This window comes from Populus alba, chromosome 1 (assembly GCF_005239225.2).
Source record: "Populus alba chromosome 1, ASM523922v2, whole genome shotgun sequence".
Classification (NCBI taxonomy): domain Eukaryota; kingdom Viridiplantae; phylum Streptophyta; class Magnoliopsida; order Malpighiales; family Salicaceae; genus Populus; species Populus alba.
The window spans coordinates 35,326,709-35,341,462 of record NC_133284.1 but is presented as its reverse complement, the minus strand read 5'-3'; the positions used below and the strand labels follow the sequence as shown (position 1 = coordinate 35,341,462).

Here is a 14,754-nt window from a genome sequence, read left to right as displayed (position 1 = left end):
TTTGTTAGACTTTCAAAACCTGTTATTTTTATTGTAATTAATGTTATTCCATTATGTCTATTTAGAAGCTTCACAATTACAATATTTATATTTAACTCTTGTATTTTAAGACAATTACTTTATTTTATCAATGTTACATAGAGCTCTATTTTGTTTATATATATATTATATATATATATATATATATATATATATTGAGAGAGAGAGAGAGAGAGAGAGATTGCATTTTTTGTGTGATGTTTTGAAAATGAAAGAGAATAGAAAAAGGTAACAAAGCCATTGGAGGCTTAGAAGTAGGTATAAATGAATAAGGTGTATTGTGGTAATTGAATAAAACATGAAAAGTTTAAATAGAAAAAGAAAAGAAAAGGAGGGATTTGAAATTGAGAGTGAAAAACCAATAGGGAGAGAAGAAAAAAGTAAAGAATAAGAAGAGAAAAGAGGGAAGATAAAGGAAGGAGAAGAGAGTTAGATTAAAATAAGTTTAAAAAGTAAGGATTTATTACTTTGATGTGTATAAATGTGTTTTCTTTAGCTTTAATTTTATGTTTTGTTGAATATTAGAGTTTTGAAGATTTTGTTTTGGGTTTGATTATGAATTGATTTGAATATTATAGGTTGATTGTTATGGATAATGAGTTATTTAATTGATTTTGGAAGATTTTAGGTAAAGATTATTTTGAGTTATGGTTTGTTTAAATGGTGAATTTGAGTTAAAAATCTTAACATATTAGTAGGTGATCTGTGAAAAAAAAAACAACATCTATGGTTTGAGGTTGAAGATGATGAAATTTTTAGTTAGGTTTCTCAATTTATAAAAATTATAGTTTAGTCCCTGAACTTTGAAAACATTACAAATTGGTCTTGAGGCATAATTCGAGATTCTGGACAGAATTGAGGATGAATTACGGGCAAAATTTCAGTATAACTATGAATTTATAACCTTTTTAGTTTGGTCCTCCAATTTGACTCCTAAAAATTTGATAAAATTATAGATTAGTCCCTAGCTGTAATATTAGATTTTTCAGATTGGTTCGATAAATAATTGAGGGTTTTTTATTGAATTATTATCAAGTCTTATTATTTGTTTTCTTATGAATTAGATTTTGAGAAAACCATATAGTTTTTGGGTTTTTGGGAAAAATGACTAGTTAATTCAAAAGCATATAGAGTAATAGAATGAACCTTTAGTTAAGTATATTAAATAGATTGTATGTTCTTTTCAAGTCATTTTTTAATATGTCTCATTTATATTCAAATAATCATGATATTTTATATGTGGGACATTAGTAGGATTTCCTTAGGTATCTGCTTTTAAGTTCGGTTCACTTTTAAGTCAGGTGAGTAGATAATTTTTCATATGGATGAGAAATATTATAAATATTTGAATTGTTAATAAGAATTGGATTATGTTTCTTGATAATACATATTTTGATTATTATCATTATTACGACAAAGCATAATCGATTCTTGAATCTGAATTCTTGATATGAACCAATATATATTTTGAATTGACTTATGAATTGATAGCTCCTTATTTGATTGATGTCATGAGTTAAGCCTTGAGATATGAATATGTCTGTTTGATTATGATTATAAATTTATGGCATGCCAGTCAGAATATTCATGTTAACATGGTAGTGTTAGTCTTCGTGCATATCGTATCTGAACCCTAATTGGTCGGGAGAGTCACCAACCTATGTGGACTGATCATCCCACAATACAGATTCTCATGCTCATTGCATTTTAATTTTCTGACGAGCTTTACTTTATGATATTCTTGTTATGGCTTATTTGATAAACCTTCCTATAAGAACCTAGAATCATAATTGTATATATTTTTCTTATTGTTATATTATCTCGTGTATGTATATTGAACGTTATCTATTTACTGAGTTGTTGAACTCACTCTCTCATTATTTATCTTTTCAGGCTTATAGCTTGTTAGTGAGTTAATTTTGTTAGACCTTCAGAACCTGTTTTTTTGTTGTAGTTTGTACTTTTTTTTATGTCTAATTAGTGCTCCACAACTTTGAATTTGTATTAACTCTTGTATTAAGATAATCAAATTATATTATGAAGTTAGTTTTGTTGTTGTTGTTTCGTTGAACTATGATTGAGTTATTTAAATGATAAGTTCGTATGTGAGTTTGGGTTCGCATAGGTATAGAACCTTGGAGAGGAACCTTGCCTGTATGCCGGTCATAGATCCGGGAATCAGGTCGTGACATTTAGGTTCGCATGGGTTTGGGAACCTAGAGGGTGACCTTGTCTTTATGCTGGTTATGTATCCGGAAATCAGACTGTGACAATAGCCGAGGCGGCTGAGGTCGACTCAAGGCAAAGATAGGAAAAAGTGGCTCCCTATATAAAGTTGATTTCAATGCTCATTGTTTCCACCAACAAATTTCCTTCCTGAATTGTTCTAACATTAAGCTGGATGGATAAATTGACTATGAACTATATTAAGAAATAGCTATGTAAATATGAGTAGTATCTATGCTTGCCAAGATTAGCAGAGGTCATATCCCGCTAATCTTGGATCACGACTTCATAGCCTTAATAGTAGGAACAATTCAGGTTACGATTTGTATATATATATTTGCACCGTTTTGATCAATGAAATATACAAACCATTCAGTAATTTATTTTATTATGGTATCAGAGCGGTACCTAGGTATTTGACGCTTTCTACATCTCAGCCGCCTTCCAAAAAACCTTGTCCAACCAAATACTTCCAGAAACCAAAAACAACAATTTCGAAAATCTCAATATGGATTCATCACATCCATACTTTGTTCATCAATCAGATCACCCCGGTCTCATGCTCGTTCCAATAAGGTTGAACGGCACCAATTACCCATCTTGGAGTAAATCAATGGTTCATGCTCTCACAGCCAAGAACAAAGTTGGCTTTATCAATGGAACCATTCAACCTCCTTCAAAAACTGAACAACCAACAGAGTATGCTCTCTGGAATCGATGCAACAGTATGATTTTATCATGGCTTGCTCACTCGGTGGAACATGATCTGGCCAAAGCAGTTGTCCATGCCAAGACTGTTCATCAAGTGTGGCAGGATTTTAAAGATCAGTTCTCACAAAAGAATGCTCCAACCATATATCAGATACAAAAGTCCATCGCTTCTCTCTCACAAGGCACCATGGCAGTTTCAGACTATTACAAGAAACTCAAAGATCTTTGGGATGAATTAGAATCACATCAAACCCCTATCACATGTAACGAGATGAACGCACACAGTGCACAAAAGGAAGAAGATCGAATGATGCAATTTCTTATGGGTCTCAATGACAGTTACAATGGTGTTCGTAGCAACATACTTATGATGTCTCCATTACCTAATGTTCGTCAAGCCTATTCACTAGTCATTCAAGATGAGACTCAGCGACAGGTAACATCGGCATCAACAGCTGCAATTCATAGCAGATCCAACAATATGTCAAATAATTCTACAAACAAACACTGTGAGCATTGTGACAGAAACGGTCACACAATTGAAGAATGCAGGACCCTTAAATTTCGTTGCAGCTATTGTGATAGGAGAGGACACACTGAGGATCGCTGTAAATTTAAGAATGGGACATGGGTACCCAATGACACTGGAACTCAAGCCAGTAGACACAACCAGTTCAAGCAACAACGTCAAGGATCAAAAAGGAACACCAATCCGCGTGGGTCGTTTCCTGCTGCTCACGCAGTAGACATAGCTCCAATGCATAAGGGCCAGTCACATGGTTTTGGCGCACCAACCCAGCTAGCCTCTCAATCCAATCTCTTACATGAGATCTCTGCAGAGCAACTCCAGCAGCTAGCACAAGCTGTTTCTATGATAAGTTCAACTCATTCCTCTGATAATAGCAATGCCTATGCTAATGCTGCAGGTTTGACTTCTTTTTTCTACCCTTCCATAAATTCTGTGTTCACCAAACCTTGGATTTTAGATAGTGGAGCTACTGATCACATCACTTCTGACTCCACAATTTTCACTAAAGCTGAATCATCACAAATTCCCATTGTTAATTTACCCACGGGTTCTTATGCACCAATCACTTCCACTGGAACCATACCATTTAATTCAAATATCACATTAGACAAAGTTTTATGTGTTCCATCTTTTCGCCTAAATCTCATGTCTGTCAGCAAACTCACTCATTCCCTAAATTGTTGTGCCATTTTATTCCCCACCTTCTGTGTCTTGCAGGACTTGGCTACAGGGAAGATGATTGGCTCGGGTAAACAGCGTTGTGGTCTCTATTACATGTCCCCATTAGAACAGACACCTGCCTCATATCAAGTTTCCCTCTCCTCTCATTTATGGCACATGCGACTTGGACATCCATCTCCCTCTCGTCTTAGACTAGCTTCTCCATTATTGCCTTCCAAAACTATTTCTTTTGATAATAATTGTAGTGTTTGTCCTATGGCCAAACAAATGAGACTGCCATTCCCTCTCAGTTTCATCTCCACTAAAGCTCCATTTGATTTGTTACATTGTGATATTTGGGGTCCACATAAAATTCCCACACATTCAGGAGCACGTTTTTTTCTTACCATTGTGGATGATTTCACTAGGTGCACATGGATATTTTTGATGCAACATAAATCTGAAACCCAACACCTCCTGAAATCTTTTGTCATTTTTGCTCAAACTCAATTTCATGCCAACATTAAAACCATTCGGGTAGATAATGGATCATAGTTTTTTTCCATGAGAGAATTTTTTTCAGAATCATGGTATTGCATATCAGCGCACTTGTGTCTACACTCCTCAACAAAATGGAGTCGTAGAACGTAAGCATCGTCACATTCTCACTGTCGCACGTGCATTACTTTTTCAGTCTCATCTACCCCTTATTTTTTTGGGTGATTGTGTCTTGACCGCTGTCTATCTCATTAACCGATTACCCTCCCCGTTACTCTCCAATAAATCACCTTTTGAGTTCTTATACAATCGCCCCCCCTCGTTAGATCACTTAAGAGTATTTGGTTGCCTCTGTTATGCAACTGTTGTCCATCCCATTCAAAAATTTAACCCTCGTGCCATACGTTGTGTCTTTGTTAGGTATCCCACTGGCCAAAAGGGTTACAGACTCTACAATTTGGAGACAAACAAATTCTTTGTCAGCCGCGATGTTCGTTTCTGTGAACATTCTTTCCCTTTCTCTCAGTTTCCTGCCTCATCTACCTCTCAAAATCCTCCCCTTTCCTCTATTCTTTCGGACAACTGGACATCCACACCCGATATACCCAACCCACCAGTCCATCCATCTACCCAAAATGACAGCCTACCCCTTGCACCTGATATAACCCCGTCCCTTATCCCACCATCGTCTCCCACACACATCCCCTCACAGGAGATATCACCACCCATTACATCCACCCTTACTCCTCCAGATCAGCCCATCATTCCCTTTACTCCTCCCCGACAGTCCACTCATGTTAAACATCCTCCGGCATGGCATGCAGACTACCACATGTCTAACCACGTCAATCACTCAACCTTACTGCCTCGTTCTGCATCAGGTACTCGATATCCTCTTTCTCATTTCCTTACCTACTCACGTTTATCTTCTGCCCATTGTGCATTTCTTGCTAAGATTACAGGTCACACAGAACCTACATCCTATGCCGAGGCCATTCTGGACCCAAATTGGCGTCAAGCTATGACCGCAGAATTAGCAGCTCTGCAACACAATAACACTTGGAGTTTGGTTCCACTGCCCGTTGGTCATAAACCAATCGGCTGTAAATGGGTCTACAAAATCAAATACAGGTCTGACGGCACTATTGAACGTTATAAGGCTCGGCTTGTTGCCAAAGGCTACACTCAAGTTGAGGGCATTGATTATAAAGAGACTTTCTCCCCTACTGCCAAACTCACTACACTACGTTGTCTTCTTGCTATTGCTGCTGCTCGTCATTGGTTCATCCACCAATTGGACGTGCAGAATGCGTTTTTGCATGGCGATTTACATGAGGTGGTCTACATGCAACCTCCCCTTGGTCTTCGCCGACAGGGGGAGAACGTTGTCTGTCGGCTTCATAAATCACTGTATGGCCTCAAACAAGCTTCCAGAAACTGGTTTTCCACCTTCTCAGATACCATTCAACAGGCCGGTTATCAACAGTCCAAAGCTGATTATTCTCTTTTTACCAAGGCTCAAGACACTTCATTTACTGCAGTTCTGATCTACGTTGACGACATACTCCTCACAGGAAATAATCTTCAAGAAATGGAACGTCTCAAAAGGTTCCTTCCCAAACGCTTCCGCATCAAAGATCTTGGAGATTTGAAATATTTTCTGGGCATCGAATTCTCTCGTTCTAAGAAAGGCATCTTCATGTCTCAAAGAAAGTATGCACTCGATATTTTACAAGATTCAGGACTTCTAGCTGCACGTCCAGACAAGTTCCCCATGGAACAAAACTTGAAACTCACTCCCACAGATGGAAAATTACTGGATGATCCATCAAAATACAGGAGACTAGTTGGCCGATTGCTCTACCTTACTGTCACAAGGCCTGATATAGTATATCCTGTTCGAACGTTTAGTGAATTCATACATCAGCCCCGCAAAACTCATTGGGATGCTGCCATACGGGTCCTTAAATACATCAAAGGGACTCCAGGTCAGGGTTTGTTATTTTCTGCCACTAACAATCTTACATTAAAGGCTTTTTGTGATTCAGATTGGGGAGGTTGTCGTGCAACAAAGAGATCAGTTACAGGATACTGCATTTATCTTGGAAATTCACTAATCTCATGGAAATCCAAGAAACAAGCTAATGTTTCAAGGTCATCAGCAGAAGCTGAATATCGAGCCATGGCCAACACATGTTTGGAGTTGACTTGGTTACTCTTTATACTACAGGATTTAAAAATCCCACAAACAAATCCTGCTCCTTTATTCTGTGATAATCAGGCAGCTTTACATGTTGCAGCAAATCCTGTCTTTCATGAACGTACAAAGCATATAGAAATTGATTGTCATATAGTTCGAGAAAAACTACAAGCTGGAGTGATTAGTCCTTCATATGTACCTACACGCTTCCAATTGGCAGACATTTTTACAAAGGCATTGGGAAAGGATCAGTTCGTGACATTGCGCAACAAGTTGGGACTTCATGATATTCACTCTCCAACTTGAGGGGGAGTATTAAGAAATAGCTATGTAAATATGAGTAGTATCTATGCTTGCCAAGATTAGCAGAGGTCATATCCCGCTAATCTTGGATCACGGCTTCAGCCTTAATAGTAGGAACAATTCAGGTTACGATTGTATATATATATTGCACTGTTTGATCAATGAAATATACAAACCATTCAGTAATTTATTTTATTAAACTAGAGCTTACCAAGAGTAAGTTGCCAACTTGGACAAAGGCTAGCTACAAGGCAGAAGCTTGCATTCATTAGTGAAAGCCAGCTATCGAGGAATATGCATGATTCTGGAATGTAAATCACACTTGTAAATTTAATGCATCAGCAGCTTTAGGATCTCTGTATGCCACACACCACTATCACATTTGTGAACACATTTTGCAGAGTCAATATGTGACGTGATTAGGCATGTAAATCACACTTGTAAATTTAATGATAGAAATTATCCATGATCCACAAGAAGCTACACATATCACTTAAAATAAGTAATGATCTAACTCTCATAAAAAATCATTCCAGAAACTGCAATTAGAGCATAGGTTGAGAGATGAAACCGCTATGTTCGACAAATGCGTCAAGATTTCACCAGACCACAAATCTGTCAGAAATTCGATATAAAACTCCTGCTCTACACTATATCATGACTAACACGACCTCCGAAAAATAAAAGGAAAGGGTTCTAGACAATTAAGAAAACTAGAAGGTAAAATTACCGTAAGAGTTTCAATGTCTGTCACCATGTGCGTTTTCTTTCCGAGTCTCAAGTACAGTACTCTCCTAGTTTTCCTTGGTTGAGTTGCCAGCCTTTCCAACATCCTCATCTCTCTTGGATAACTTAAAACCTGTCACCTCAGCTGAAGTCTCCACAACATCCATGTCGCCAGAATCAGCACCCAATCCCTATGCTGGAGAAGTTTCCATGTCCGAATCTTTTTCTGCAGTTCTATCATCATCATCATCCTCAGAATCACTTTCACTGGAACCGCCATCATTCTGAAGAGACCCCCCTCCAGTTTCCTCAGTTCTGACACTTGCTTCCACCATCTCAGAATCTTTACCTGGTATCCACTGCTGCAGTGGAACTGCGTCAATAATAACTTTCCCCGTTCTCAATCTCTCTCGATAACCCTCCATTTCTATTTTGTATCTTTCTTTATCTCCAAGAGCTTTTTCCTGATAAACCTGATCAGCAGAGAAATCAATGAACTAAAAAGGTTAACGAGGAAGAATGGGGACATAAAGGATGTGCAATCACACAAGGGATATCAGAATTTCATACCGCTTTCTGAGAATCATTTATTTTGTTCCATAGCTCACCAATCATCCTACTGATCTCTCTATCCTTCCCTGGGTAAAGTGGTTTGAGTCTTGCATGCTGCTCTGAAAAGAAGAAATTGTAGCCGCTTCTGTTAGGTTTTGGATGAGCGGGGTCCCTTCTTTTTATCTCACTTTTCTTTCTACGGCGCCGGCGTCGTGTACCTGGTACAGGGTGTGTATTACCACTATTCTTGGCGGATGGTACAGGGTTTGTATTAAAACTATTGTTGGCAGACACACCATGAGGCTGCGCCGCTTGCCATGATTGGTTCTGTGGTGCCTGATAAAGAACACCTTTGAGCTTCTCTGAACCTACCGTGACAGTAACAAGATACCCACCCTCAAATTTCCCATCAATAACCCCCACCACTGGAGGACTTGCAGATGATCCTGGCATTGCTACAACTGTAAGAAAGACAGCAACACCTCATTAGAAGCTACAATTTTTTTAAGGAATATCAGTAAGAAATAGGCACATGTAAAGGCAACTAACAAGCAGGCAAAATCAGATTGAAAATGCATCTGAACTTAAATCTCAATACATAGTATGGACTTCTCATTAAATGAGCATGGAAGACATGGACAAAGAGACAAACATCAGATATTGTAAGAAACAAAACTCGGAGAGTTTGCTAATGCCTTGCTGCAACAAATTTATTTGTTTTTTTTTTTTTCCTGTTTCTTCCACGGAAAATAGCAGATTCATAAACCAAAATTTCGGAATCATTTCCTACCAGAAAAAATGTACTTCCCATGATAATTGTGAAGCATTCTGCATATTCCAAAAACAGCCATTTTAAAGCCTATTTGACATTCAATTATTTCTACATAGTATGCAATTATTGACAAGATTTTCAGCAGATCAGCAATTAAATTACTAGAGATTTGTTGAATCCATGTTTGTTAGTGGGGAAATATTCCAATCCTAGGTAAACCTTTGAGAAAAATGACAGCAGCAGGTTTGAAGAAAGAAGAGAGACCTCCACGCAACTCTGCAGTGTTTGTGTTTTTTTGCTTGACTGCAGCAGCATGGTATTCTGGTGACGGCTGCACAGTCACTTGAGCTGAACATTGTGATATCAATGGACTCTGCAAAGGAACTACAAAAGTAGTGTGGTGTTAAACATGAACATCCCAAACCAAGTATTGAAGAAGGGTTTCTTCAGTGCACTCACCAGGAGAGACAGGGCTCCAACTCCGAGCCTTAAAGTAGTAAAGCTGTTCATAATGTTGAAGCAAGGAACCATAGTACTTGCGCAGCACGAAAGATGCATTTGTGGCCGTAGATGGAAAGTTGAAAACAGAAGTCACTTCTTTCCATCTTTTCTCTCTAATAATCTGCAAATTCATAAGGCAAATCAATGTCACTGCGTGGCCACATGGCTAATCTTTAGAAACAATTTATTCTTTGTTTGCCAGAAATCATTATTCAATCTCTAGTAAAGTTAATCTAGACTTCCTTCTTCCTAGAGGCAATTAGATGAGTAAGCCCTCTAACTGTGTATCATAAAATTGCGCGTTACCAATAGCTGTATCAAAGTCACCTAGGAACCAAAGGTAAATCTAGTTAAAATAGGCAACTATATAATAACTTCATAATTATTCAATATTACGAGGTAATGACTTGTGCCAAGTCAGGTGATAGAAGACATTACTTGAAAGCAATGTGGAAGCAAAACATGCAGGAAACATAAGATTTTGGCATTGCCACTGCAATAACCCTGTTCGAGAAACAGGATGCGGTAGAATCTGTAGTATCCAGAGGAAGATGAAGCGATGGCCTCTTTGATACACATTCATAAGCTCTTATTTTTTCGACAACTAAAGGGCTATATATTCCAAATCCACATCAGTGCTTTATATACAAGAGATTCTACATGATGCCTGCAAAAGGCAATCTAGTTTCGTGAGTCTTTAAGAAAAACTTCCGTGCACCAATTCCAGAAGGATGCTCACGTGCATGACAAAACTGGACCTTAAGCCATCCATCTACACAATTTATAATCCAAACTATTCAAGAAAAAATGAATCAGACAACTTAAAGCAGTTTCATGTTACCTTCTCAATACCACCACGAGACGTCACCTCCACAAAAAGCCGATGCAAGTTCAGTTCCTTGCCCGCTATAATAGGGATCCTACAATAAATAAATAAAAAAACACAATTCGGAACGCAATGATGGGACAGATAGCTCGAGGTCTAAGAAGCTATATTTTGCAATCCCCTCCATTAACATTTTGAAACTTGATAAATTCTCGCGCTGAAAATGCAATCATCATTATGAACTTTCCTGATTGGATTGATTGAGAGAGGAATACATGCTTAAATTATTTGCAGTATGTTTAAAAGCAACGGGAAAGATTTTAGGAAACCCTTGGTGTTTATCTTTGCATTGCAAAATGTCCAAAAAACTACCAAAAATGAAGAAATTTTGTTCAACTTTTCTGCCTTTTTGTAATTATACTGTGCAATTAATGCCTCTCTCTTAACCTTCCAACTAACTTGTAACAAATACAAGATTAAGATTAGTCCACGACTATCGATAATGGAAATTCCAATAATTGAACTTCGTAGATGAACTAAACAGGTTTGTGACTGCAGTTACTAACTAACAGAAGTGACTTGCAATGGAGCTGACAATTGTGAAACAGGAGCATGAGACAGGAATACCAGAGGATAAAGAGAGAAAAAGGAAGACAACGAAGTGCTTACACAGAACTTGGATCCTAGAAGCATAAACATGGCATCTAAATTACAAATGGTAGACAATGAAAAAACAATCCCTAAGCTGAAACAGAACCAATCAGAAATGTGAAGTTTATTATGAATCTTACATGAACTTGGTTCCCATGGCTGCATGAAACTTCTCCAAAGTTTCCATAAAAAGCTTAGTGCTAACTATAACATCCTCATATGTGGCCCCAGGTGCTGGATATTGAACATAGTTCATAACTGGTTCTCTCATGGGCAGTGGACTCTGCTTAGCACAAGAAGTTGATGCCATTTCCAACTCCTTTTCAGTAACCCCACATCAGTTTGTCCTTCCCTATAAAACCATTAGAAATTGTCGTATTTACACACTTCACTACAGACAAATCCAAGCAAAAAATCTAACAACGAAAAGTGAAAGCGCAAAGAAGAAAGAGTTCAAAGAGATCAACAAACAAACAGAACTTGCAGGTGAAAGCAACTGCATGGCAGAATATGGAATAAGAAGGAACTCGTCAAGGATATTGCCAAAAAGCACAACTATTTTTCTATCCTAAAGGTTAAGACTTTAAGGAAACGCCATAGTTTCAAGAAATGATCACAAACCCTGTAGGGAAGAAGTTGAGTAGAATTTATTAAACAAGCCTAAAGGGCAAATAAAATCGCTATGCTGAACGCAGATAGCAGTCGAGTAGAAATTAAAATACAATACTAGTAATGCAGTAATGAAACATAAGAAACTTGTTTGATGTTCATCAACAACAACCTCAGTTGATGTAATAACTCCCAGTGACAAGGGGAAAATGCAAAGCCCAAGACAAGTGATGAATGGTACATCATTATAGCTGTCAAGGCCATGAATTTTTCCAGACTCCAGAGTACTACCATGAATGTAACAGCAAAAAGATAAGGTGACACATACAACCCTTTAAACTCCAGTGATGATAAAGACATACAGATCCAAAAAAGACTTTGCTTTTTCTAAGATGGACAACAGTTTCACAGGCCTGTTACCTTGCCTGACATTAAAGATATGGGTTGCCTAAGTAAATGCACATGCAAACACGCGCGCGCACAAATACTTATCTTGGTATGTTACTACATTTAATGAAATCCTCTAGTTTCTTTTTGTTATCTGTTGCATTTGACATAACAGTGTTGCAGAGCCAAGGTTCTGGGGATACTTGTCCATGAATCAAGAAAGCAAGGAGAAACAGGATCCACCTTCGTCTAAAAGACCCATCTTTGAATTTTCAAAATCAAGATTCAAGAACCAGACTTTCTTGATTTCTTCCTTCATGGAGGACAAATATACATGTATAAATAATACAAAGAATGGATTTTTAATATAAATCTTTTAATATAATGTGAATTAACAATGCATTTTAGTACTCTTTATGGTTCATGTGTTATGTTTAATATAATGATAAAGAATAGAAACCCAGATGTGGAATTAAGAGAGATTAGCAGAGAGTTTAATATTATACAAGCACAAGAGGCTTTGAGGAAAAAAAAATAATAAAAAAGAAAAAGACTTACCTACAGTGAGTTAGAGAGGGGGGGGGGATATGCAAAATGATATGAGAATATAGAAGAAGCTTTTAACACTAAACCCTATTTAATTAACAAACAATAGAGGAATTATCAATGTATAAAATATGTTAATCTCTCTCTTAATTTTAATTATTTTTGTTTCTAGGGATAAGAATAGATGGAGAAGAAAGCCTGACCTAAAATACATATAAAATAGAGTAAAGTACAGTTTTATCCTTGTTAACTTTACGTTAACGGGTAAACTCCGAGGATAGTTGTGGGCTTTTTTGTCATGAAAAATTATATATGGTCGGTAACCGAATCGACTTGGCTAAAGATGGACTTCAACAATTATGGAAATATAATTAAATAATTAAGTACCACATATTTTTTTTTTTAAAGAAAGTCGAAGGAGGAGGTGACAAAAACAAAACGTGTGCTATTAATAATAAAAAAAAGGAAATAAAAAAAATCCCAAAAAAAAAATGAAGGGACAATAGCTGCTTTGGGTATTTTTTCATGATTCTAGAATAAGTCTTCACCCTTACAGTTTTATCTCTATTAGAAGTCATTAATCTCCTTATTTAGTATATTTAATTAATAATGCCTATTTTTATTGTCATAGACAACTAAGAGTCATTTGTTTATGTGTTTATGTGTTTATGTGGTTTAGGTTATGTTTTGCCTCAGCCATAAATTCTTTCACGTTTGGTTAATAAAATAATTATATAGTTTTGCATAGGTTCACTTAAAATTCTTGAATCTTGATTAAGAAAAATCTATAATTTATATATTTTTTAAAATCTATTTTCATAAAAAAAAATCATAATGGCAAAAACTATCACCATAACAAATATACGATAACTCATCAACCAATCTATTTGTAACAGAGAGAGAGAGAGAGAGAGAGAGAGAGAGAGAGAGGGGTAAGTGACTCTTTGCGGTATGTTGATATAGATTATTTTGTCTAAAATCTTGATTGTGTATTTAATAAATTGATATGCTCCATTCAATTTTTATTAAAAAAAAACTAGGTTTTTCCACTAATCCAATCAGAGTCGGGCTTCAAGAGAGAGAGAGAGAGGTAAGTGACTCTTTGCGGTATGTTGATATAGATTATTTTGTCTAAAATCTTGATTGTGTATTTAATAAATTGATATGCTCCATTCAATTTTTATTAAAAAAAAACTAGGTTTTTCCACTAATCCAATCAGAGTCGGGCTTCAACTTAGCAAGTTATTAGGTTAACTCATCGATCCAAAACTTAACTTATAGATCACCAAGTTGACCGTCAAATAATTAAAAAAAATTCTATTTAAGAGCTTTTTCACTTTTACTTTTAAGAATGTAGGGTATTGATCCATTCTCCATTTATTTTTAGATTTCAAAAAAGCTCAAAACCAACTGTAACTCCATCGTTAAATAAGTTTAAATATATTTTCTTAGACTGTATGAATTGAAATGAGGGGTTTTGATAAGCATATTTTAGTTTGGATTCTCAAGGTTCTGCATTGAACTTTTTCCTTTTTTAATCAAGATTTAGAACAATTTTCCTTTTTTTTTTTTTTTTAATTATGATCTATATCTACAACAATTTCTTTTTCTCAATAATTATCTAGAACAACCTTGTATTTTTTTTTTTTCCTTATTTAAATAATTTTTAAATCTTATTTACCAAAATAGTATATCTTTAATATTATTTACTAAAATAGAGTTTTTTTTTTTTGTCATATAAATCTAAATTTTCCATGTCATTTTCTTAGGAATATTTTTCAATGACATGAGAATTTAAAAAATCTCAAGAAAATATATCTTCTCTTGTATCTTTGTTTAAGGTACAAATCTTATAAAGATTATAATGTGAACCTCATGATCACATAGTCATGTAACCCATACATAAGAAAGATAAATCTCGAAAAGCTAAACAATTAGATTTGATAGAAATGTGTTGTAATGAAAAACTTTCTAAATGCACCAATATTAGAATAAGAATCATACTACAAATATCAATT

The 14,754-nt window shown here is 36.1% G+C and overlaps 2 protein-coding genes across 2 annotated transcripts; one reads left to right on the top strand and one right to left on the bottom strand.

Annotated features, from left to right (window-relative positions):
- Positions 1 to 2,773: 2,773 nt before the first annotated feature.
- Positions 2,774 to 7,169, top strand: LOC140955221 (uncharacterized). The gene is made up of 3 exons (XM_073407258.1): positions 2,774 to 3,902; positions 4,223 to 4,253; positions 5,084 to 7,169. The coding sequence occupies exons 1-3, from the start codon at positions 2,774 to 2,776 to the stop codon at positions 7,167 to 7,169; spliced, it is 3,246 nt and encodes a 1,081-aa protein (XP_073263359.1).
- Positions 7,170 to 7,592: 423 nt separating this feature from the next.
- On the bottom strand, positions 7,593 to 12,656 carry LOC118055247 (high mobility group B protein 15). Its single transcript, XM_035067083.2, has 6 exons — positions 11,335 to 12,656; positions 10,559 to 10,637; positions 9,676 to 9,838; positions 9,481 to 9,600; positions 8,463 to 8,905; positions 7,593 to 8,365 (listed from the first exon to the last, which is right to left on the bottom strand). Exons 1-6 carry the CDS (start codon positions 11,502 to 11,504, stop codon positions 8,084 to 8,086), a joined length of 1,257 nt encoding a protein of 418 aa, XP_034922974.1. The 5' UTR covers positions 11,505 to 12,656; the 3' UTR covers positions 7,593 to 8,083.
- Positions 12,657 to 14,754: the final 2,098 nt, after the last annotated feature.